The sequence below is a fragment of the Euprymna scolopes genome, chromosome 33 (genome assembly GCF_053919585.1).
Source record: "Euprymna scolopes isolate OS-2025 chromosome 33, ASM5391958v1, whole genome shotgun sequence".
NCBI lineage: Eukaryota > Metazoa > Mollusca > Cephalopoda > Sepiida > Sepiolidae > Euprymna > Euprymna scolopes.
The window spans coordinates 64,070,661-64,096,031 of record NC_136514.1 but is presented as its reverse complement, the minus strand read 5'-3'; the positions used below and the strand labels follow the sequence as shown (position 1 = coordinate 64,096,031).

At 34.1% G+C, this 25,371-nt stretch overlaps 2 protein-coding genes across 8 annotated transcripts in view; one reads left to right on the top strand and one right to left on the bottom strand.

The window, feature by feature from the left end:
* LOC145258269 (NADH-quinone oxidoreductase subunit B 2-like) overlaps nt 1–24,794 on the bottom strand; it is an 84,438-nt gene extending 59,644 nt beyond the window's left edge. Inside the window, exons 1-5 of the mRNA XM_080116264.1 lie at nt 24,247–24,794; nt 14,949–15,072; nt 11,386–11,524; nt 8,263–8,442; nt 1,598–1,733 (exon numbers count right to left, since the gene is read on the bottom strand). Coding sequence (XP_079972390.1) covers nt 1,598–1,733; nt 8,263–8,442; nt 11,386–11,524; nt 14,949–15,072; nt 24,247–24,262 — 595 coding nt within the window. The 5' untranslated portion in view covers nt 24,263–24,794. The remainder of the gene's footprint in view (nt 1–1,597; nt 1,734–8,262; nt 8,443–11,385; nt 11,525–14,948; nt 15,073–24,246) is intronic.
* Nucleotides 24,205–25,371, top strand: part of LOC145258267 (E3 SUMO-protein ligase PIAS2-like) — a 319,485-nt gene continuing 318,318 nt past the window's right edge. For 5 of the 7 annotated variants that reach the window (XM_080116258.1, XM_080116255.1, XM_080116257.1 and 2 more), the window contains exon 1: nt 24,205–24,352. In XM_080116258.1, coding sequence (XP_079972384.1) covers nt 24,329–24,352 — 24 coding nt within the window. In that variant the 5' untranslated portion in view covers nt 24,205–24,328. The remainder of the gene's footprint in view (nt 24,353–25,371) is intronic. The other 2 variants (XM_080116262.1, XM_080116259.1) reach the window with 1 other exon arrangement.

Here is a 25,371-nt window from a genome sequence, read left to right as displayed (position 1 = left end):
TTGGCAGCGAGAGGCTTGTTAAGTGGTATCGAGACAGGAGGGTAACAGTAATAAATGCTTTTGTTTAAAAAAGAAGTTGATCCAGATTTTTATTCATTTCTTTTCTTTGTAACTCCAACGTTACAAATAGGTGCCTCACAAATTGAACAACAACCAAAAGAAACATCATTATAAAGTGTCACCTTCTCTTTTACACAACAAGAACAATCCGTTTCTCAACCAGCTTGTGACTTGTGAGGAAAAGTAGGTTCTTTATGACAACCTGTAACACTCGGTTCAATTGTTAGATGCCAACAAAGCTCCATAACACTTCCCGAAGCCAGAGTTATACCAAAAGAAGGTCATGCTGACTGTTTGGTGGTCTGTGACTGGTCTCATCCATTAGTTTTTTTAATGCAGAAGAAACCATTACGGCAGCGAAGTAGTCAACAAATGGATGAAATGCATCAGAAACTTCGACAACAACACCCAGCATTAGTCAACAGAAAAGGCCCAATTCTCTCCCATGACAATGCCGACCGCATGTTGCTAAACTGGCCCTGCAGAAGTTGAACAAATTGGGCTACGAAAATGCCTCATCCGCCATACTCTCCAGACTTCTCACCTACCGCTTACCAGTTTTTCAATCATCTGTAGTTCTTCCATTTATTTCTAAATGTCTTTTTAGAAAAAAAAAAGTGTTTGTCATCCATGTTGGGTTCATTGTCTGTAAAGTAGATCCTTTAGCCATCGCTTACTAAATCAGTTTATTGTATTATGTGGAGAGTGTGAGCATATTTTCTTGTCAGCAGGAAAGCCATCCTACGGTCTCGTGTTCCACAGATGGGAAGTTCTTGAAAAAGTTATGAATCAAGCAAAGAACATGCACGCAGAAACAATCAAAAGCAATTGAAATCAACATATAAACATGAATTATTATCTGAAGGAGTACATGTAGAATGTCATGCAAACAATAATAATCATACATTTATATTTTTATGAAATATTGAAATGAATAATTATAGGGGATTTCAAAGTCAGCTAAAACATCAAATGTGCTGGATTTATTTTGTTTGATTCAATCAGGATTTTAAAATAAGTGAACTTTTGTTAGTCTATCACTTGGGGTGACTTTCCTATTAGATTAAAAAATTAAAATACTCAAGTTTTTAATAAATATCAGTTTCATACAAATTTATAGTTTTGTAACAATTTGGTTCAATTAATTATTTCATGACCAAACAATTTAACTTTCAAAATCCTATTTAAAATGTATATATCTTTATTACGCTATATGTCAGTTCATTCCGCTTTCTCAGAAACTACTGGACTGATCTGACTGAAATTTTGTATAGATCTTTGTTTTAAGGTGCAGCAAACTAAGTATTATGGTATCTGTTCGATGCACAGTTAGAGATTAAAAGGACTAGTCACTACAATGCCACATTCTATAAGTTTGGCATGAAGAACTCATTCCAAATCAACAGTATATAACTTTTGCCAACTTTTAATGGACTAAAACGTTTACTACACATACATATTTAGCAATAGTGAATAGGAATTGCTTCAGTTATAAATAACCAACATAACAAATTTATTTTTATAATCAAAATCTTACCTGGTACATAAATGTCAACCGGTATAACTCTATCACATCCACGCACAACTGCATAAGAATAATGGTAATAACCACCACCATTGGCACAGCTTCCCATTGAGATCACCCATCGCGGTTCTGGCATTTGATCATAAACCTGAAATACAATGGAAGCACATTATCATATAATTGGAGTCGTCACATTTTTGATAACAAGACATGTCTGATAACATTAAGCAAACAATGGAATAAAGTTTTAACACAATTTATTGGTAAAGAATGCGAGTAGCCAATAGCAAAGATACAGTCAAGATGAATTTTCCAAACTGAGGGCCACAGCCCCCTGTGCATGTAGAAAAAGGGTAGCACACACAAATCCTATTTAAAATGTAATATTTAAGGCAATAGCAGAAACCGTAGAAAACAACATTCAATCGGTAGTGGAAGAGGCTGTAAGTGGATGGTAACATTAAATACTATTAAAACTAAGCTTCTTTCATAAAAAAAAAAAAACCTTCACAACCAACAATTGCCATAACATGACCCTGAGAGCCTGTGCTTCAAATTCCTGGTTAATATTCACAGCCAACATGAACTGAAATAAATACATTGAGGTTGCTGTAAAGAAGATGGCCTCCCTCTACCATACACATCAAAGTATCCAATATCTTTATAAAGCCACAATTCATGGTGTACTATTGCGATATATAGGCTGGTGCAGCTGTCACTGATCTCTACCTCTTGGACAAGGTCTATATATAAAAAAAAAAGTCTCCAATCTAATAAGTCCTGCACTATCGCATCACTGTGCATGTTTTACAAGTACCTTAAATGGAATGTGTTCTGGTGAACTCATAGCACATTATGCCCCCTCAACGTACATACTCCTGATCAAACCCAACAAACAACAAAATCCCACCCTTAACTGTTGAAGTTTCTAAATGCCCGACAGCCTTCTAATCTATTAGTTTCTTCCTTTAGCTAAACTTTGGGATTCCTTCCCTGTTTCCTGACTGTATTGACATGCAGTTTAAATGTACTTGTTTATCTTGCTACTAAAATCCCCTTAGTTCCCTGTTAGACATGATCCCAAGTGGCAATATGCCTTGTATGGAGTGAAAATTACGAGAAAGACACAGAATGTTTTATGTTGGCGAAAAGTAGAGGAAGTTATTTGAGGAAACAAAGGTCATCTGACTTGAGTTCATCATAAATTCAAGACTGTCTTCACATCAAAAATAAACATTTTCAGGGAAAACCGACATGAGGAAAATCAAATTTGTCTTATTTAAAAAAAAAAGTAAAATAAAGCAAATTTCAATCAAAAAGCTGCAATCTTGTGTAGAAGATTATAACAATTTAAGCAGAAATCTACTTTTTTTAGATTAAAAAAATGTGGAAAACTCACATTCCGATTGTTACAAAAACTCAAACTAAATTTATTGTCATAAACAACTTGAGTGCTGGTTTGAAATAATGGAAATCGAAAATTAAAAAATTAAATTTTAACTAAAAGCAATGACATCTACTGAATTGTCATGTGTAAATTAGTAGCAAATGACATTATTACATAAAGATGTTTACTTTCACGATCCAACAATCGACGATTATTAATATTCCCTAACTTCATACAGTTACCTCCCCTGCTTGTCATAAGGAAAAGAAATAAAAACTGTAAATGAAAATTTACAAGTAAATAGTGGTGGACAATTCCAAAATTTTTCCCGATTCTGATCCAATTATTGATTCTGTTCTAAATTTCTATTCCGATTTGATTCCGATAAATATTTAATTAGAGACTTTTTTTTTTTTTTTGCTTTTTTCGTAAATTTTCAAATTATTACATAAATCCCCAGGTATGTTTTTTCTCAAATGTTTTCCATGTAATGTATTGCAAATTGAAAGACAACAAAAGGTTTATTTTGATTTTAAACAAAGCCAAATTGTATCAGTTCGTCATTAGTATACAATATGCTATTTGAAAGTTTTCATAAATTGTTATTAACGAATTTCTAAATAATAATGTTATCATTTAGAAAACCAATTTTAACATAACTAGGTTTAAATTTCATTTTAATTATATAAATTTGGTGGGTTATTAAATTGATTTGCTTTGCTGAAAAAAAACAAAAACAAAAACGAGATGCAAATAATAGTGGAACCTGTGAAAATTCCACAGGGGATTCATTCATATGTAATATATCGATATTGGTATTCATGTCGTAAATAGTGATGCTCTGATATTATTGTAACTTTTACAACTGCAAAAGTAATTATCAAAGCAAGCAAGGGTGCCTGGCGTAGCCAAGTCGTTAAGTACGCTTAAATATATTTTAATTCTTGCAGATTTTGTATATATTATTATAGAGTTAATGTCCTATCGATTTTTATATATTATAAAGTTACGATTTCAAAAATATTTCGCCAATATATCCATACTAGTGAGGGGTACCCGGCATTGCCCGGGTGTTTGTATGTGTGTGTGGTGTTAAATAAAAAAGAAATCGGGGAGGGGGGGTAGGAGCGAACCCGAAGCCCTGAGGCGAAGTTTGAAAATAAAATCGGCCAGCCGGAATGAGTTAGTGAAAGATGTTTGAAAGTCGTCGAGCATTACGACGACGATGTAAGCATTGTTATAAGCGAAGTAAGAAAAGAAAACAACGTTTTAATTAAGCGGGGGGGGGGGGGGGGGGGAGATCAAAACATTAAAAAAAAAAAAAAATCTAACGTAAGGCAAACGAACGTTGAAAACAGAAAAACGAACACGTGAAAAATGGCTTAAATGAGCCTGTTTCGATATTAAAATTTAAAAAATCGGTGGATACCCGGATGTCGCTAAGAATAAGCAAAGTAAAAAAAACAAAAGAAAAAACCAGGAAAACAAATGTTACGTGAAAAATGGCTTAAATAATACAGGGTTCAATATTTAAATTTAAAAAAGAAAACAAAAAAAAAACATCTCACACCACGATTTGAACCCAAAACGTTTAGATAATGAACAAACGTGTTAACCAACTGCGCTAAAGCGACGGAGATGAAGTTTACTCGGTTTTTCAACTATTTAAAGTAAATCAGGTCATGACGTCATCTGACGCATGCGTAGAATCGGGCATCGTTACGAGAAACCTGTTTTTGTTGAGTACGGGTGGCAATACGAAAAATATAGCAATTACACGTGATTTTATTAATCGGCCTTAGAATTAGTGGTAAAAATTACTTATCTGCTTAAAAAGCTAAAATGTACCAAAATGGGATCCGTTTACATTATGCACAATTGAACCCCCATTCTAAAATAATGTTTCAGTGTGCTCACACATAATCGCCTAAAAAAGTAGAATCTCATATGTTTTGAGTATTTTAAATGTAAATGAAAGTTTTTTTTTTAAGTTGAAAAACTTCTCAATGTTTGCTCTTCCAAAGTTTTGATAAATTTGTGAGATTTTCATCTATTTTTTCACTTGTGGCAAAACCAAACAAAATAAAAGGAAACATGAAATATTTCAAAGGATGTGCTGATCATACAAAACCAGCACCAGAAAAAATTCCAAGTATGTTAAATCTTTGATATTAAAGTCTCAAGTCTCTAATAGACGCCATATGGTGCGAAAAGCTTTTTAAAATCTGTGATATTGAATAGGCAAGTGAACTCTAGAATATTTACTTTGCTTACAATAATAACTAATAAAAACAAATTAAATTAGGTTTGGAGAGATTTCCTTCTGTCCTAAAGGTGCCATAAAACTTTCATTATTTCAGAAGAAGCTGATGACAAACATTCCAATGTACAGCTGGTACCAACGAAATTTAGGTTAATTTTATGCAAAAGGGCAGAATCTCTTTTGAAAATAATGCATCTTTGGATTTTATGTTTGACTAACGAGGGTGCCCAGCGTTGCCTGAGTGTAAAAGAAAAGAAAAAAAAATTTGGTAAGGAGGTAGGCTCAAACCTGAAGCCTTGAGGCGAATAGCCTGACAACTTACCATGACGCTACGCAGGCAGAGAAGTGAGGAAGGGTGAAATTAAACGTTTAAAAAGCAGATGGTTAAACGAACGTGAACATGTGGTTTTCTAGGTCAAACATCACACCATATTAGTAGAGAAAATGAAATCCCAGCGCGAATTTTGTAACATAATAAAAGATTCAGATGACCTCGTTTCATAAATCGGACATATTATAATCTAGACAGTATATAAATAGTTGTAAGATTTAGTGACCCCTTCCGAGTGACCCCACCCCCAAAGCCTTTGACGGACACAAACACATACTACCCTATTCAACCAAGGCCATCAACTCCCTGTATTTCCTCCTATAACAGACAAAACGCTATGCAACATACAAACATCTGTGTGTGATTTCGTCAAGTTAATCAAGAACCTTGATTCCAGTAAAGCAACTGGCCCTGATGGCATTCCAATTATAGTGTTGAAAAAGCTTCAACCAGAACTTACCCCCATACTTACAAAATTGTTTAAGCATTGTCTTAAAAATTGCTTCCCAACACCCTGGAAAACCTCATCAGTATGCTCTGTATTTAAAAATTCAGGTGATAGGTCATCTTCCTCTCAGTACAAACCAATAAGTCTCCTGTGTGTCATGAGTAAGTTGTTGGAATCTATATTAAATAAAGTAGTCAACCACCTCAGCAGAAATAACCTTATTAGTGACATGCAATATGGTTTGCATTCTGCTAGATCTACAGCAGATTTGCTAACGGTTATATTTCATAGGATTAGTGAATTTCTCGACAAAGGCTTCCTTTCTAGGGCAATTGCTTGACATATCAAAGGCCTTCGATAAGGTATGGCATAAGTGCCTACTTCACAAGATTTCCAGCTACGGTATAACTGGAAATGTTTTCTCAACTATTAAATCATTTCTCTCCGATAGGCTCATAAGAGTAGTGGTTGATGGGCAGAAATCAGAAGCCCACAGTATTAATACTGGAGTCCCTTAGGGGTCCGTTCTGGACCCAACTCTTTTCCTGATCTACATTAATGATCTCCCAAAACACATACTTAAATCATTCATTGACATCTATGCTGATGACACGACCATCTATGGCAACACATCAAAGGCTGTAAATGACAAAGTTCTCTCTGATTCTCTCTCCTCTGATCTTGAGTGTGTGATACAATGGGGGAAGAGGTGGCTGATTACTTTTAATGCATCTAAAACCAAACTTCTATCTTTACATCATCAGCACTCTGATCTCCATCTGGCATCAATTGAAATGGATGGCTCTCATCTTGGGGAGGCTCCATGTTTTGACAAGCTTCTGGGATTGACATTTACTCCCGATCTGAAATGGAACATGTACATCAAATCTGTTGCCAAGGTTACTGGAAAAATGGTGAGATCCTTCTACCGCTCCAGAAGATATCTCACTGCTGATGCAATGCTCTATCTATATAAAAGCCAAGTACATCCAAGGATGGAGTACTGCTGCCACATCTGGGCAGGAGCTGCTAAAAACAGCTTAGTGGGGGATGCCCTTTTCTTTTCCCGGCAACCTCTATCTCACAGAAGAGACTTGCGAGCCTGTCTTTGTTTTATCATTACGTCCATAGCAAGTGCTCGTCTGAGCTTCAATCTGGTCTCCGCTCTCCAATCTTTCCCAAAAAACAGCCGTCTAGCTGAAACCACTGTCAATAATTTTCCCCACTCTTTATCTGTGCCTAAAGCACAACGTATATTCCATGAAAAAAGCTCCTTTCTTAGAAGTGCCCGCCTGTGGAACTCTCTGCTGTTTGCCTGCTTCCCACCTGAATACAACTTGGATGTCTTCAAATCCAACATAAACAAATTCCTGATAACCCCCCCCCTTAAGTAATCCATTTTATCAAATCTCCATTACTAACGATTACTATGATATTATCCCATTGATTACTGTACACGCAATAACCCTTATTCCCGAGTGGCCTCCGGGCTTTGATAAGTGGTGACTACCATGTAAAAAAAACAAAAAAAACATAACATTTTTGCTTTTATATTATAGATTTCTTTTTGAGGAGATCAAAGGGATATAACCCACCAATGTTGAAAATAAATGTTATCTTTTGATCCTTTCAGTAATGTTTTATTAAATGGGACTACTGGTAAACTTATATGGTAGTAAACTTCTGGGTAGAGTATTTGCATGACAGATTGTTTAGAAAAATTCTACAAAGTTAAATGATGTTATCCGAGTTCACTGATTGTGTATAATTGTCATTTCAATATCTTTAGCAGATACCTAGACATAAAAGAATTGTAGTGTCAGCATCGACTAGGGCCACACTAAACAATCAAGAAGGGTCATGAAGCATGGAAAGACCATAAAGAAAAAGCACACACCTGACTTCTACCGGATGAGTGTGAAGAAGACTGGGACTTTGAGGAGGCTTGTCGCCACCTAATTTCCAGTGAAGACCAATGATAATTGCCAGCAGTTATTTTGATAATGTAAATTCATTTGCAAGGTGGAGCGTAGTAGAAATCTAAGGAGACTTGTTGTAATCTAAATTCCAGGTAACACAAACAGTTGTTGTTCTTTGATGATGACCTGTGTGAGAACTCCTAATGAGTGAGTACAAATATTAAAAAAAAAAAAAAAAAAAATTGATGCAGTTTGAATAAATCTATTAAATACTTGGAAAACTGATCCATTCAAACGAAAGAAATAAAGTATTTTTAATTCAGAATTACCTTTCGAAGAGCTGGTGCCATTTTGTTAGTAAGAGTTCCTGCAACAATGATGACGTCTGCTTGACGGGGACTGGCACGAAATACCACACCAAAACGATCCATGTCATATCGAGGAGCAGCAATATGCATCATTTCTACTGCACAACAAGCCAAGCCAAAAGTAAGCGGCCATAATGAACACTAAAACAGATAACAGATTATTAAAATGTTAATAAAAAAGGAATTTATATATGTTTTAGTACAAATAGAGAAATTCAAAACATCAAGTGAAGACGAAATCAAGGATTGCAGTTGGAATCATATTTGTATAACAAAGTAAACTTTGTTCTTATGATGTGTGTTGTCTCTATTGAATCGGATTATTTATTTCAGTAAATCTGTTTGATGATAGTTTGGGCTTTACAAAACCATTAAGGCAAAAATCGATACATGTCCAGAATTCCTCCTATATTAATAAAAACAAACATAAAATAAAATCTGTAGGATAAACATACCCGTGACAAAATAAAAATATCATATTCCAAAAATCACATAAACTGATAAGTAGTCTTATTTTTAACTAAGATAATCATTAAGCGATAAATGATAATTTGTAGAAATTATGACAAAAATCTTGCAAGTTTGAATTATTGTTGAGTTACTTTCCTTGTTTCCTGAAATTATTTTCAAGATTGCAATACAAGACAGTCACTTTTTTCTTATTTATTTAATTTTCTTAGTTAAAAAGAGGATTGTGCGACAAATGCTCATGGGTCACTTGGGAATGCCAATCACACCACATATTAGTTGACATCACATTAAGTTCTCAACTCCAAGTTGAGGAGCCATTGCTAAAAATGACATTTACAAAAAGCATCTTGTCAAGCCATCAATCAGACCACATCAGAGACTACCATTCTTTCCTGTTCCTGCTGAACAGTGTGCCAATGAGACCACTGAATGATGCAAAGCAGGCATTGAAGTACACATTCCCACATGGAAGTATTTTAACAAACCCCACTCTCCCCAATGATTCACTTCAACTTGTGCAGCAGCCAGTGCGAAAAAGCAGCATGCATTGTGCCACAAGTACAAATAGACCAAAGTTTATAAAAGCTAGAAATAATTCTAAGAGTTGGCTGCAGCTATTTCACTCTTACAAGGCAATACCACAAGGCATACCAAAGTAGTCAAGAGTTACAAAAAATAGAAACTCATGATTTCTGGAAAATTTACAATGGTGTTGTGAATAATCGACAATCAACAATTTCTCCATTATCAAACAACCATGAGATTGTTTGCATGGCAATTGAGAAAGTTGATTTTCTTGCTCAGTGGTTCTCCTCCAACTCTACCTTAGACTCCTCAAATCAGTCCCTCTAGAATTTCTCCTTGTGGACAGAAGCCACTCATAGATCGGAAATTCACACCTTCTCATTATATATATATCATAAAAAAAATCTATACACCTGCAAGGCATGAGGGTCTGATCTCATCCTTGCCATACTAGAAATGCTCTACCGAGCTACCCCCTGTCCTCTTCAACAAAGACTAGCCATGTCTTTCTTCCCTGATAGCTAGAAAATTGTCTTTGTTGTACCAGTATTGTTTTCAATGGCTATAAATCTAGACAACATGATATTAATGCAGGTTTGCCCCAGGGGGTCGATCCTTGGGCCTTTATTATTCCTGATATTCATAAATGATCTCCCTAATAAAATTGTATCCTAGATGGTTATATTTGCTGAGGACACCATGCTTTATAATAGAAATGAGGGAAAAATGAATGTACACATATTCAAAGCAATGGCAAAAACTCTAGAAAATGACTTTCAATCTGTTATGGGATGTGGTCATAAATGATTGGTAAGATTTAATGCTACTAAGTCTAAACTTAGTTTCTTTAACAACTATGAAGAAACCTCAACCAACTATTGCCATGACAAATAACACCCTACTTGAGAGCTTATCTTAAATTCCCCAGCCTAATATTAACAGACAACATGAACTGAAACAAATACATTGAAGATATTACCAAGGCTACTAGAAAATTACTCAAACCAGAGAGCATTCTATATATCTTTAAAAAGCCATAATTCTCTCATGCATGGAGTATTGTTGCGACATCTGGGCATCTAATACTTGTCTCTCACTCTTAAATGGGGCCCAATAAAGAGTCTCAATTGAATAGGTCCCACACTGTCAGCCAAGCTCCCTCTCTCATTACTGCAATGTTGCATCCCTGTGTCTGTTTCACTAGTACTTAAATATTCAGATTTATTTGGAGCTATGATTAGAATTTTCACAAATAAAATTGAAGTTGAAAAACAAACTATGGCAGCAAAATTTTATTTTAGTAATAAAAAATAAAAATTAAAACAAAATGGCCACAGTTTTATTGTTTCTTTTTCGTATTTCTAATTAAAAAATCAGACCTTTTCACTCTTTTTTTTTCTTTGTGGTCGAGCATCTTAAATTTCCAACCTACTCAGAACAATGTTTTCTTGCCTACTTCCTGACACTGGAGTAATGGTTATGCTGTATGTCGTCATAAATCAGTTTTCATTGCCAGTGTTGTGTGCAGAGTTATTTTTGTGTCAAAATAAGTTTGAATTCCTTGTCGCCAGTGTTGTGCAACAGTTGCCAGTACTGTGACCTTGAAGGTTACAATAATAATTAAGACAACACATTAGTATATTTGCAAGAGAGTACTTACAGAAGTACAGAATAATCTGTTAAAGAAAATCTGTGGTTATGATTGCTATGATACTTTGTAGTAACTATTCATAGTCTCTGGAAGAGTCCATCTACTCCAGAAATAAGGTAAATCAACATCACACATTCTTTTAGGTATCTTCGATTTATTTAGTGCCACTTTTTTCTTGTCGGGGGTCAGACAAATCAGTAAAAATTATCAGACACTGACTAAAAAAATAAATAAATAAAAATAGTGACACATGGGGAAAAAAAATATTGAAGTCTTTACCATTATCAGCAGGTGTTTTTGTATGGTTCAATAATAATTCTTTTCATGGAATTAATAATTTTTACCCAAACAAAATGAATGGTATGATTCTACTTATATCTGTTGTTGGATATTTTGTTTGTGAAGGTAAAAAAATAATAAATGTGGAAAAAACTTACTTTTCTTCCCCAGTTTAACAAATCATCAAGTCTTGCCAGAACAAAATCAACTTTATCACTTGGATTCTGAAACGGTGAATACCTTTGACGTTTAACAGGAGCTGGGGTGGCTGAACTCTGGTTGCAAACAGGAACAACACTGTCAAAAGAAATAAAAATTTTCTTGGATGAGCAATTATCATCACAAATTCACAAGTTTCACTTTTCAAAAAGCAATTTTTATGCATTTAAGATATTTCATTTAAAGGATCTTATTTTTAAAATAACTTGTTGCAAAAATCAGCAAAACATTATTTGTGTACTGATGATTTAGCATGATGAGAATGATATCAAAAACAGGTTTTTATCTCAATGAATAAATGCAAAATGTTATGTCCATTTCTAGTATTAACAGTAAAATCCAAATAGCTTTTTTCAAGTTCTGTTCACAATAGATACACCATCGTTTTTATATAATCTTATGTATATGTTAAAGCTAACTAATTTGCATACTGATTTTTTGAATGACATTAATAATTATTATTTCTTAATTATTTTTATTTTAATATAACAAACTGTTCTGTTTAACAATATTGTTTAATTTCCTAAACAAATATTTAGCATTTGTGTTCAAATATTCCTTTCTTTTGAAGGACAGATTTGATTTTCAATAAGTTGTAATCTACTTCTAAACTGCAAGTACAAAGGTGAATTAGTTTTTCTTTGTAATGTTCTGCAGGGGGCACGACTACAATACCATGTGACATAATGGAGTGTGCAAATATCTCCTCTGGACCATCTGTAAAATGCTGGATACTGAATATAGTAGGAAGTCCTGCGAATGTATACCAGAAACAACAGTTGAAAATACAGAGTGACTCAAAAAAAACAAAAGCTAAACATATGCTGTAGAACGGCGAAAAAAAAGGCCAAAGACCCTAGTGTTTTGAATATAATAAACTAGTTATGACCAAAGTTTCATTTCATTTGGACAAAACACTACGAAACAAGGTCTAATTAGAGTTGGGTCCCGTTTCTTTTGGGTCACCCTGTAAGTCATACTCATCCACTATGATGATGCAATTGCTATAGTTTTGTACCTAGAAAACGAAGCTATTAAACCTGACAGTCATGAAGGACAAGAAGGAAAAAGTAGCAACCTTACTACATGTTAGTGTCTCATGGCATAGTGGATAGAGTACTTGGTTAAATTCAAATGTAAAAGTTATATTCCTAGAGATTGAAGATTCAATCTTCAATGCAAGCCACCCAAAAAATACAATTGCGAATTACTTGGGAATTTCTACCCAGTCATGGCTGACAGACGAGACTATGCTACCTTGTGAATTAATTCCCCAAGTTCGACAAAATAGACCTGAAGAAGGCTGGAGGTTACATCGACCGAAATGTTTTTAAAAAAAAACATTCAAGATGAGAACAGTAATCTGAAGAATCCAAATAATATGAATAATTAGTTTTCATTGCAAAAATTCAAGACCATAAAAATAAATGGTTACATTCAATGCTACTAAGACAAAGCTCTTATAACAAACCTCGTGAACCATCAATTACCATCGCTGATAGCACCCTTCCAAAGAATTAAGTTCCTCAACCTAACATTTACACACAAGAAAATTGGAATAAACATTTAGAAGATACTGCCAAGTCTGCTGCAAAAAAGCTGGATTACTTTACCAAACTAGAAAACTTTTCACATCTGCCAGTATCCTATATCTCATAAAGTCACCAATCGCCAAGGCATGTAGTATTGTGACACATCCAATCTGATGCACCAACCACTAGTCTATTTTCTTTTAGACAGAGTGCAAGACAAAGTCATTAACATAATAGGTTGCAACATCATTTACTGTGTTCCATAACCATGATGTTGCATTTCTGTGCTTGTTTTATAACTACTTTGACAAAATGTGCTCTGATAAACTAACTACACTTGTACCCTTTTAAATGTCAATACCCCTGACCAACCTGCAGCAAAATATTACACCTTTACTGCAGAAGTCTTCAAATGCTATTGTTCTTATAGCTTAATAGCTTTGGACCAGTTACATTTAAAACTTTTTCCCTACTCTCTGTTTTCCCAACTGTATCAACATGCAAAGATTTAAATAGTGAACAAGCATTTTACTGCACAACTCTCCACTTAGGATGTCCCTATAAATCTGGCCGTTAAACACAATATCCCCTTACATCACCATGTTTGGATTGAATAAAAAAAATGAAAAAGAAAGTGCTGGGACAAAAGTTTACTTTAAAAAATAAAATGTTAATTCTTTTACTTACAATTCCAAGGTTCATATAGGATATAGCTAGGAAAATCTGTTATCAGGGTTAAACTCCTGATCTTAGGAAAGCTAATCAGATATGCCACATGAATATAATTAAGCCATATTTGGAACTAGCAAGCTTTGAAATTTAATTTTTATTTATTACTTAAAATCATTGAAACAAAACTAATCAATAAAAAAGACAAAACTTACTCTCCCACTCCCTTTTTTGTTTTACTTTAGGGAATATTTTTGCTTTTATATTAAACGTGAAAGAAATTCTATCCTTTAGTTTTTATTATCAGTAATTATTAAGATTAAGTCTCTCCTTCTTTGTTTGTATCAATTAAATTTACATATGTTGAAGTGAGCCAGGCACGTGTAAACATTTTTAAGAAGAGAAAGAGATGAGCTTATCATTTTGAAAATCATTATCATTAAGACAAATCTGAACAGATATTCTCAAAAGCTTAAAAATTCAAAGGTTAATCCTCAACTTGGAACTATCACATTTTCTCTTATGAGAGAAAAATTAAGTGCAATTCTATCTTTCTTTCAAAAAAAGTTCGGTTTTTGATAAAGTGTTGAAGCATGTTGTTAACAAAATTCTAGCATGAGATCACAAAATTACAAAATTGTTAAAAGGCAAAAAAATAATTTTGTGATGGTTTCTGATTTTGAAATTGGAAATTAAACCCTTTATCACCCATTATATTTTAGGTTGGATGGAAATTTTTTTTTGAATGGAGGATTAATTTGTTTTCATTTATCAAAATTAAGAAAATTATTTTTTTTATAATTGGAACTTTTTCTCATCAAATCCACCTTTATTTTTATAATTAAAATATTTTTTTTTAAATAATAAAATCAAATTTTTGTGTTTAGGCGATTACATGTGCTTTTATGATTAGGGCTGGGACTACAGCATATTCTTTTCATTGTTTTGACTCTCGAGTGCGTATCCTTTGATATCTTATATGCTTTTATATAGAGTGATGTGGTTCTTGGTTGATTAACAGTGTCTGTGTCGGATATATACTAGAGAGTCAAAACAATGAAAAGAATATGCTGTTGTCATAGCCCTGGTTATGACTTTGCCATTCAGAAATTTGGTTAAATCTTAACGAAATGTTTATAAACTAGTGAAATTAAAAATTCTGTCAAAATCTAATCAGTGTATAAAATGATGAGAAACTGTTTTTTGAAAATCATGGCTTGCCAATTTTAAAATAGACCTTTTTTCTTTAACCCACAAAAAAAGTAAATATTACTAAGAATTTTTTTAAAAGTTTGACTTACCTTAACTGATTTTTCTTTTCTTTTTTGTCTGTGTTTTTTGTCCATAACGGCTGACTTTGGTACAGTAAGGGGACTCTTTTAGTTGCCAAAGACAGCAAACTAAATTGGCCTTTTAAACTAAGAACTAAAAGGCAAAGAAAAAAGATAAAAGACAATAAAAATGAATGTTTTTCTCATTAAAGTATGATAAATAGAACAAAACTCAAACCAACAGTAAACATTAAGTTTTATTTGTTTTTATTGAGTTTTATTTAGCTAAGGCGAAATCCAGTTACAAAATGAGAAACAAATCAGTTGGAATTATTCGCACTGCAGTTCTCATCTTGAGTATTATTTGCATGCTTTGATCGATGTAACTTCCAACCATCTTCAAGTGTATCTTGTCAAACTTAGGAACCTGCATGAAATTTCGAATTGAGCATTTTATTTAATTCACAGGGGTAGGATGCTCTTGTTCCATCAGCCATGACTGAGTAGAGGTTCTAAGTAATTCACAATTATAATTTGAGTGTCACCAATAGATAGTCTGCAAGAACAGGTGGCATAGAGGATAAGGGATTTGGTAAAATTCATTCCTCTAGAATGCAGACAACACTCAAAAATACAGGTGTGAGGACTTATGGCTGACAGAATGACAGCATCCTACCCTTGTGGATTAAATGACTTGTTCTTTATTGACAGACATACATTTCTGGTTCTGTGCAGTTCTAGGAGGTTCACCCTGAGAAAGGGTTAGTTTATTGCTAATTGATTCTCTAGAGGGGAATGTCAACAAAGTTACCTAGGCATCTTTTGCGAACCAGAATGCATTTTTCTAGATACTGAAATCTGTGATAAATAGAAAAATGGTCAACCATCTCAGCAAAAATAACCTACTTAGTGACATGCAATATAGTTTCCATTCTGCTGGATCTACAGCTGATGTGCTTACTGTAATCTAACACCGGATTTGTGAATCTCTTGACAGAAGGGGGGGGGCTTTATTTCTAGGGCTATTGCTCTTGACATCAAAGGCTTTTGATAAGGTATGGCACAAAGGTCTACTTCACAAGATTTCCTGCTATAGAATAACTGGAAATAGCTTTTCAATTATTAAATCATTTCTCTGATGGGTTTATATGAGTAGTAGTTGATGAGCAGAAATCAGAAACTCATAGTATCAACACTGGCATCCCTCATGAGCCCAACTCTCTTTCTGATCATCAACGATCTCCCAAAATCATATTTTTAGATTATTCATAGACACCATCATCTATAACACTTCAAAGGCCGAAAATGACCAAGATTCCTTATATTCTCTCTCTTCTGGCCTTGAGCATGTAGTGCAATGGAGAAAATGCATAAAAAAAAACAAGCTTCTCTCTTTTCATCATCACCTGACTCCAATTGAAATGAATGACTCTTGTCTTGGGGAAGCACAATGTTTTGACAAACTTCTGGGATTGACCTTCACTCCTAATTTGAAATGGAACACATACATCAAATCTGTTGCCAAGATCACTGGGAAAATGGTTGGATCATTCTATCACTCTAGTAGACATCTCACTATTGATGCAATCTTCTACCTGTATAAGAGCCAAGTACATCCTAAGATGGAGTACTGTTGCCACATCTGGGAGCTGCTCAGAGCATCCTCTCTGGTTTCAACATGGTACAAAATCGATTTTAGCATCTGGTGGGTGATGTTCTTTTCTCTTCTTTGCAGCTTTTGTCTTAGAAGAGACATTGCCAGCTTCCTCTGCTCTACCGTTATTTTTTATTTTCAGCAAACACCCAACTAGCTGCAACAGCTATCAGCAATTTCTCTTACTCTCTATCTGTGTCTAAATTGAAACAAAAATCCCATGAACAGAGTTTTTTTTCATAGAACTGCTCGTTTGTGGAACACCATACCATAGAACTGCTTCCCGGCTGACTATGACGTAGTTGTTTTCAAGTCCAATGTGAATAGGTTCTTGAAGAGCTGTCGTCTAAAATAAATTATATTTCCATTACAGTACCCATTAACGCTTATCCTTGAGTGGACTTTGGGCCTTACTGTGACTATATAAAGTAAAAAAAAAATATAACGGACTTGACGTAGTTAGGCTGTTTTATACATAATTAAACTTTAGTTACGTATTTTGTTTGTGTTATTAATTTTTGGCATTATTTCGTGAAGTTTGTTGTTAGGATATTCATTCCAGTAAGTTTGCCATTTCTCTGCTATGTATGTGTTGATACGTCTTTTTAGATCTATGTATGGAATTTTGAAATTTGCATTGATTGGGAGAGTTAAAGCGGTTTTTGCTGCTGAATAAAAATGAATTACATTTAATACCGGAATGGCTTGGTATCCAGCAGAAAATGATTTCTTTTTTACTGTTTAATTCAGTTAATTTTTGGAGTAGTTTTGCAATTAGGGGGTTGTCCATCTTTTAATTTTTAATCACTTTTAGAGTAGATTGGGAGTCTGAAAGGATTATAAATTTAGATTTTTTATTATTGGGGGGTAGATGGAGAGCTAGGATTAGAGCATGTATTTCAGCACTGAAGATTGATGTTTCTTTTGGGAGGTGTGATTGTTTTTTGATTGATTTATTGAGTATTGCTGCACTGGCTGTTGCATTATTTTGTTTAGACCCATCTGTATAGATGTGTGCGTGGTTTGGATACTTTTCTTTGATTTTATTGCGGTCATCATGATAAGTTATTGGATGAGTATGTTACTTTTCATGTTTACTTAATTTGATTGATGTTAGGGGTTACGATTTTCCAGGGAGAGCTTTGGAGTAGGACAGTTTCATGAATTTTGGTTATGGGTAGATTGGCTTCTTTGGAGATTGGTTTTATTCTGAGTCCAAAACTTTTTATTGAATTTTCTTTTTGGTCAAAAAGGTGTTTACGCTTTGGATTTAAAGTACTATTGTGTGTTGTGTTTGTGGGGTTGGCTGTTAGTTTTGTGTAGTACTTTAGACCAAGGTTTTGGTTTCTAAGCATTGGAGGGGTTTCATGTGCTTCTGCATAGAGGCTTTCTACAGGGGAGGTTTGATACGCTCCTAGTGCTAGTCTTAGTCCGGAGTAGCATATTGTCTGGAGGGTTAGATATGACTTTCTGGTGGATTGATATATAATCTATTTTCGATCTGATTAGTGCTCTATATAGTTTGAGTAGTGCGTTTTTGTCAGCTCTCCAGTCTGTATGGGCGATGACTCGCAGGAGTTGTAACGCTTTATTACATTTGGTTTTTATATAATTGATGTGTTGAATGAAGTTTTATTTTTTGTCAAAAATGATTCCTAGGTGTTTGTGTTTGTTTACGAATGGAATTTTTTCGCCTTCAATCTGTAAGGTTGGGTCAGGCTGGAGTTTGCGTTGATTACAGAAATGGATGCATTTTGTTTTAGTTTTGGAGAATTTGAAACCATTTTTTGTTGTCCATTTATTAATTTTATTTATGTTGTGTTGTAGATTTCGATAGTGTGAGTGTATTTTCATCTGTAGCTGATTGAGCAGTTATCTAGGTATAAGGAGCTATGTATATTAGAGGAGAGTTCTTTTATAATGTTATTGATTTTTATGTTAAAGAGAGTTGTTGACAATATGCTGCCTTGGGGCACTCCTTGATTTTGTGGGTCTGATAAAGTCGAGTCTAAGTAAACTTGGAAAGATCTGTCTGTCACAAAAGTTTTTTATGAATTCGGGTAGTCTACCTCTTAGTCCAATGTTGTGGAGATCTTTTATGATACCGTGTTTCCAAGTAGTTTCATATGCTTTTTCAAGATAAAAAAAAAACAGATGTTATGTGTTCCTTATTGATGAAAGCTTCTCTGACATAATTTTCGAGGTAAGTGATCCGGTCTATACATCCTCGATTTTTTTGGTATCCACATTGGGTTTTAGAAATTATTTTGTTGTCATCTAAATACCATATGAGACGGTAGTTGATCATTCTTTCAAATGTTTTGCATAGGCAGCTGGTGAGAGTTTTCTGGGTTTGATGTGTTTTTTCCCCAATTTGCGTATCGGTATTATTGTTGCTTGTTTCCATGAATTTGGAAAATCTTTTGTTTCCCATATTTAATTATAAATTTTGAGGAGTTTTAATGATTTGGGCGGAATTTCTGTAAGGAAGCTGTAGTGCACTTCATCTGGTCCTACAGCCGAGTTATGGGATTTTTCTATGGCGGTTTCTAGTTCATTGAGTGAGAAGATTTCATTGTAAGACTCTTGGTTTTTGGAGTTAAAGTTTATTTTGTACTTTTCTTCATGTTTCTTACGTATTTGAAATTGTTTATTGTAGTGCTTTGATAATGAATTTTCAGCAAAGGTTTTATCTAGTGTGTTGGCAATATCTTTTTTATCGGTTATTTTCTGTTTATTTGTGAGGAGGTGTTTGATTGGGTTCGAATTATATTTTCCAGATATTTTCCTAATCATTTTCCAGACAGTTTTGGGTTTAGTGGTGATGTTTATTTTGTTGACAAATTGTTGCCAGCAGGTTCTTTTGGATTCTTTAATCGTTTTTCGAGTTTTAGCTCTTTGGTATTTGTATTCTATTAAGTTGTTCGTTGTTTTTTAAATTTTCTTAAGGCTGTCTTTCTCTGTCTAATAGCAGCTTTACATTCTGGATTGAACCATGTTTTTTTTTGTTTTTCCAGGAGGAGAATTTTTGGGTATGCATTGTTATGAGTACTTCCGTGAATTCTTCCATTGTTTGGATTTGGTGTTCTGTTAATTTTAGTGAACAAAGTTCTTTGAATTTGGCCCAGTTGGCTTTGTGTTCCATCTGGGTATGTGGTTTTGGATGGAGTTACTGTATTTGATTATAATAGGGTAGTGATCACTTCCACATGGTTCTTCGTAAGTGTTCCATGTATAATCTAAGAAGATTGATGGATCGCACATGGTAAGATCAATGGCACTAGTTGATGCGTTTGTTGGATTTAAGTATGTGGGATTTTTTTGATTGAGAAGGCACAAGTCATTTTTGTTAATTAGTTGTTCAATTTTGTTTCCTTTTGAGTTTGTGACTTCGCATCCCCATAATGTACTGTGGCAGTTAAAGTAACGGTGAGGGTATTTGTTTTATTAAATTTTCTAGTTCATTTATTGGTTCATGAGGGGGGAGGTATATTGAGCATATTGTGATTGTTTTGTGTAATGTGACTTGAGTTGTAATTGCTTGGAGATTTGTTTTGACAGAGAAATTGCTTTGAGGTATGTTATTCCTTACAAGAATTAAGGTGCCTCCATTACCACGAAGGCCTGTGTTATGGAAATAGTTGTATTGTTCATAGTTTGGGGTTTTGAAAGGCTTATTGTTTTGTAGGAAGGTTTCTTGTAAGCAGACAATGGCTGGGTTGAAGAGTGAAATAAGTATAAGAAGTTTGTTATAATTAGATTTTATTCCACGACAATTCCATTGGATGATTTGTTGGGTTTTATTTTTATCCATGAGGTTATTTAATTTTCCTCTATTTCCATCTCTTTATAGGTAGACGGTTTGTCTTTCGGCAGAGTTTGTATCCTTGGTGAAGTGTTTTGCTGGGTTTTTTCTTTTTTTTTGTTTGGATCTGGACGTCGATCTGGGTCTTGCTTGGGATGTTGCTGTTTTGGCTTTTTATTCATTTTTTTCCCCTCATGATTACTTGTGTTTGTTTTCTTTTTTTTTTTGATCTAGGGTGTTTTCGGTTTCCATTTTTTCTAGAATTTGGAATCTATTTTGAGTGTCTATTGTTTGGTTTTCTACTTTTCTGGAATGTTCTTTATTTGCTGTTTTATCATTGCTATATTTTTATTAATTTCTGGTGGTTGTTTTGTTGGTTTCTGTGATATTTTTTTTTACTGTTTCTGTTGTACATGGAATATTACTTTGTTTGGATTTGTTATTTTTGTTTCCCAGATTTGAGTATTTTTCTTTTAGGCCATTTTGAAATTCTGATCATTCTTTAATGTTTAATGTAATCAGTTTGTTTATCAGTTCCTTATATTGATCATGTATTTCATTATGTTGGCGTTGTCTTTTTGTCGTCTCAGCATATGTGTTGTCTTTCAAGTACGTATCAACTATTTTTCTGGCTTCTGGCAAAGTTTTATTTTGTACTTTACATCCATTATTTCTTTTTTATATGTTTTACATATTTTAGTTCTCTGTTGCCGCATTTTCCACATGTTTTCATTCCTTTACATTCCTTCTTTATGATGTCCATACTTTTGTCAATGGAAACATCTTATTGGAGCTGGGATGTATTGTTCTACTTTTACATTTAGGTAACCAATATTTATTTCCTTAGGTATTGTTGGTTTGTTAAACGTTAATATGTATGTGTTGGTGGTTATTATTTTATTGTTTCTTTTTATGTTTATGCGGATGTGGTTGATTACTCCTTGTTTTTCTAATTCGGTTTTTATTTCTTCTTCAGTTGCTAATGATAGCTCATAACTTCGAACTACTCCTTTCGAAGTGTTTAGTGTTTTATGGGGAAAGACTTTGCACTTGTAGTGGAAATTCTTCATTTTGAGTAAAGAAGCATCTCTAAGATTGGTTACTTCAACTAATTGATTTCCGTTTTTGTTTTTAATTATTTTTAGTTTACTTTTTGTAGATATCTTTTCTATTAGAAAAGGTGATAAGTTTCCAATTTTTTTATTTTCGATTAATTCGATAACTAAGAATCGTGGGAAGTTTATATTTAGAACGGTTTTCCTAGTTTTGGATTTTTGCTCCTCATCTGAGCTTGAGAGGTCAGAGTCAGAGGAATGGTTTCTTTTAAGGGTTTTGAGGGAGATGCATTTGTTTTTATCAGCCATGTATTTTGGGATTTATTTTTCATCAACCACGCTCCCTACCCACCTCAGAGTCCAAAATTAAGGCATCGTAAAGGGGAAACCCATTCGCTTTGATCATGTCGGGGCAATGTGGAGAATATACTCTTTTGGTAAGAAGTTCTCAAGCATTTTTTTTCCTGTTCATTATGTCCTCAAAAATACATATGTTCAGATGGAGTGTTGAGTTCTGGTCTTTCCAGTTGATTGACCCTTGCCACTGCCTTCTAGCACTTACTTGGTTTGCCTATTTTGGTAGTGGGGGAAAAAAAAAAGTTGGAATACCTTTGAGTTTCATTCTTTTTTATGGTAGTTGGTACTTTAGGTGTAAGTGCTAGGGCTTGGTGTGACTGGCCGATTGGTTGGATCGGGTCTCTCCGACTGCCTGTCTAGCTGAAGTAAGGGCCGAAGAGATGTGTTGCGGTGCCTAGACTTCTATCTACCCAGGTCTAGGTTAGCTCAATCACCAGGATCATGTCCTAAGGCATTATGAGTAGCAACCTACGGCTAACTGGTTGCCCCATTGAGGGATTTTTACCCTCTGCAGAGGGACAGTTGGCTTATTCTCATGCCCTACCGACAAAGCAAAAAAAAAAAAAAAAAAGTGGGGGTAGTATACTTCAGGTTGTTCACATTTATTCATGAATTTTACTTCAGTTGTTTTTATTACTTTGGTTTTAATGTTTTAAATTAGGAAGCCAGTAGGGAAGTGGGGGTACAAAAAAAAAGGAAGGGAGGGGGCTATTTTTGTTTTAGGCTTTGCAGAACATGCATTAGTTGTGCAAAATTAAAAGGAAAAACAAAAACAGAAAGGTATTAATGTAGGTGCAGTTATGTCAGGGAGTCATCTTCCGACAGCCTGATCTGGTTGCACCAGTCAAACTTGTTTGATGAATTTGCTTCAAATAATCCTACAATAATAAATCAAAACTTAAAGCAAGTAGAGGCCGAATTACACCTGGAGACTGGAGAGTGGAACTGCAAGTACAAGAGAAGTACAAAACGCACCATCTAAACTCGAAATAAGTAAATCCCTTATTCATAAGTTCACAAAAGAACTTGATCATTATGTAGATTTATCACTACTCACGAGAAGTGATGATCCATTTCAGTGGTGGACAAAGACACAGGAGACCTTACCATTGCTAAGTAAACTGGCTTCAAAATATTTAAGTATGCCACCTTCATCCGTGGAGGGCGAGAGACTCTTTAGTACAAGTAATATGTATGGAACAGGTTGTGTCCTAAGAATCAACAAACTCTAATGTTTCTACATTACAACAAAGAGTAATCAAATTGAAATACTAATTTTGGTTAACTACCCCCAAAAGTTCAAATGGCCCAACAATATGGGGTTATTTTACGTTAAATTTATGTCTGAAACTGATCTCCAACTCACAAGTTTTTCAAGGTTCACACGTATCGTCTAAAAAGTAGACTACTTTTTGGGGAGGGGAGAAGAAAGGGTGTTAATCTACAAATTTACCAATTTTTTTCGGTATTTTTTCACGACCTGCCCCAGCGTAGTAAACACCCCCAACCACCCCATGTTAAGACCGGCTTTCGATGTTGGGGGGATGTTTATTCCGAAAGTCGTTCTTAACATGGGAATGTTGGGGTGTTTATAATACGTTGGGGCACGGCGTAAAAATTTACCTCATTTCTACACAAAATACGTGAAAAAAGGAAACAAAAATAACAAAAAGAAAGCAGGAAAGGTGAGATGATATTTGTCAATAGTACAACTGAACCAATTCAAGATTTAAATCTTTATAGATAATATGATAATCGTAGAAGGAGTACACAAAATAAAATCAGGATTATCGCAAGAAGAACCAAATAGAGAAAAGTTTAAACGTTTCCAGCAAAGGAAAGGACAAATAGAAACAGTTAGAAACTGGTGTCAGTCGTATTCCAATGTCAAATCGATTCTTCTGCATTTGCAGATTATACAAACTATTTCCATTGTAAAAAAAAGAAAAAAAGTTGTATATAATAATCCAGACACAAAAACCGATGATAAAAACAGTAAATTTCAAAGGTTTTCAGATTTTTTTTTCAAAACATTTGCAATGTTTTCGTTAGTTTTTCAAACCTCTACAAACGTTGATGCCCGACGAATTGTCTAAAACTAAACAGCATTAGTATAAATAGCTATCTTAGATTTTAAATTATCAATTCTTCAAATAAATTGTATGCTCATGTTAAATAACGAATATGTCCGAAGAATAAAGTTTGTAAGTATTACTTCTAAACAAAACAAAATAGTTAAAGATGGGAATAAAGACGTGTGTCTGTGTGTACTGACTGGACTGCTTACATTTTTCATCTAGAATAGAATGATGGCTTTTCAATATTTAAACAACATATGCAGTAACAATTTAAAAGAATCGAATTTTCTCGATAAAGTAGACAGGGAGTGTACCAAATGGATTAGGAGAACAAGAAAGATCAAGATAAATAAGTATGATTCGGATCGTGTAGACTCACCTCTAGAGGCCGCCATCTTGCCCTTGCAAGACCAGAACGAGACTAACTTCCGGTAACAAAAAAAAAATCACTTGGATCTAAAATGGCGGACGCACAAGATTTGAAGGTTTGTGATGATTTTTTTTTTTTTCTTTTATTTTGTACAGCCTGATATTTTTCTTCATTTCATCACATTTTCTACGAACATGTACGCGCCAGAATTTGAGTTAGGTCTCATCAAATGGCTTATTTTGTGTACCAGTATTTGCACGCGACCAACATTCATTCAATAAATGAAATGAAAAAAAGCTTCTCCTCATGTTATAGTAGTTTGTATTATTATTTAAAAAGCAGCAGCACTAGTTATTTCTACAAAAATACTACCAAGGAACTTCCTAATACCAATCTCTTCAGATGAGTTGCCTCTAAATGAATAAGAACAAGTCTAGAAACAATTTAAAACGTTTTTAAATCAAGTTTGTTATTCACGTCCAATGTATTTCCAGTCATTGAGTCGTATAAAAAGGGAGGATAGTAGTATCTTCGCTTTTGAATGCGAAACTAAATTCACTAATTTGATCCCCTTTTTTTTTCACCCTTTAAATGTTTGTTTAAAACGAATGTTGTTGGCGCTTAAATATTAGTTCAATTGAAATCGTGTGCAAAGTTGAACTATCCATTGTCGTTTACCTTCAAATGTTCCTGTTGGAAACTTTGCCATGCTTGTATATATTTTTATGCGGAAATGCATTTCGAACGAAAGTTAGCGTTTAAAACTTTCGTTGACTAAATTTAATAATAAAAAAAAGAATATAACCTGGCGTTTGATAATTTACAAAACTGATTTGCAACAGTACTTTTAAAGAATGCGACGGCACATTTTTTAAAAGTATTTGTTCAAATGTTTTAAGGTATATCTTAATTTTAACAACTTTGGAATTTTTGGACTTGTCTTAAAATGTAGTATCTGTTCTGTTCTCGATCAGTAAAAGAGTAATATTTCTAGACGCTGTCAACTTTTATTTTATTTTTATCCGAAGTGATACTTTTTATTGCTGCTAGTGCACTGCAGAGAGTGATCCGCGCTATGTTTTTTTAATCGTATTTCCAAGTTTAATTAACGTTTTTTTTTTTTTTTTTATTCAA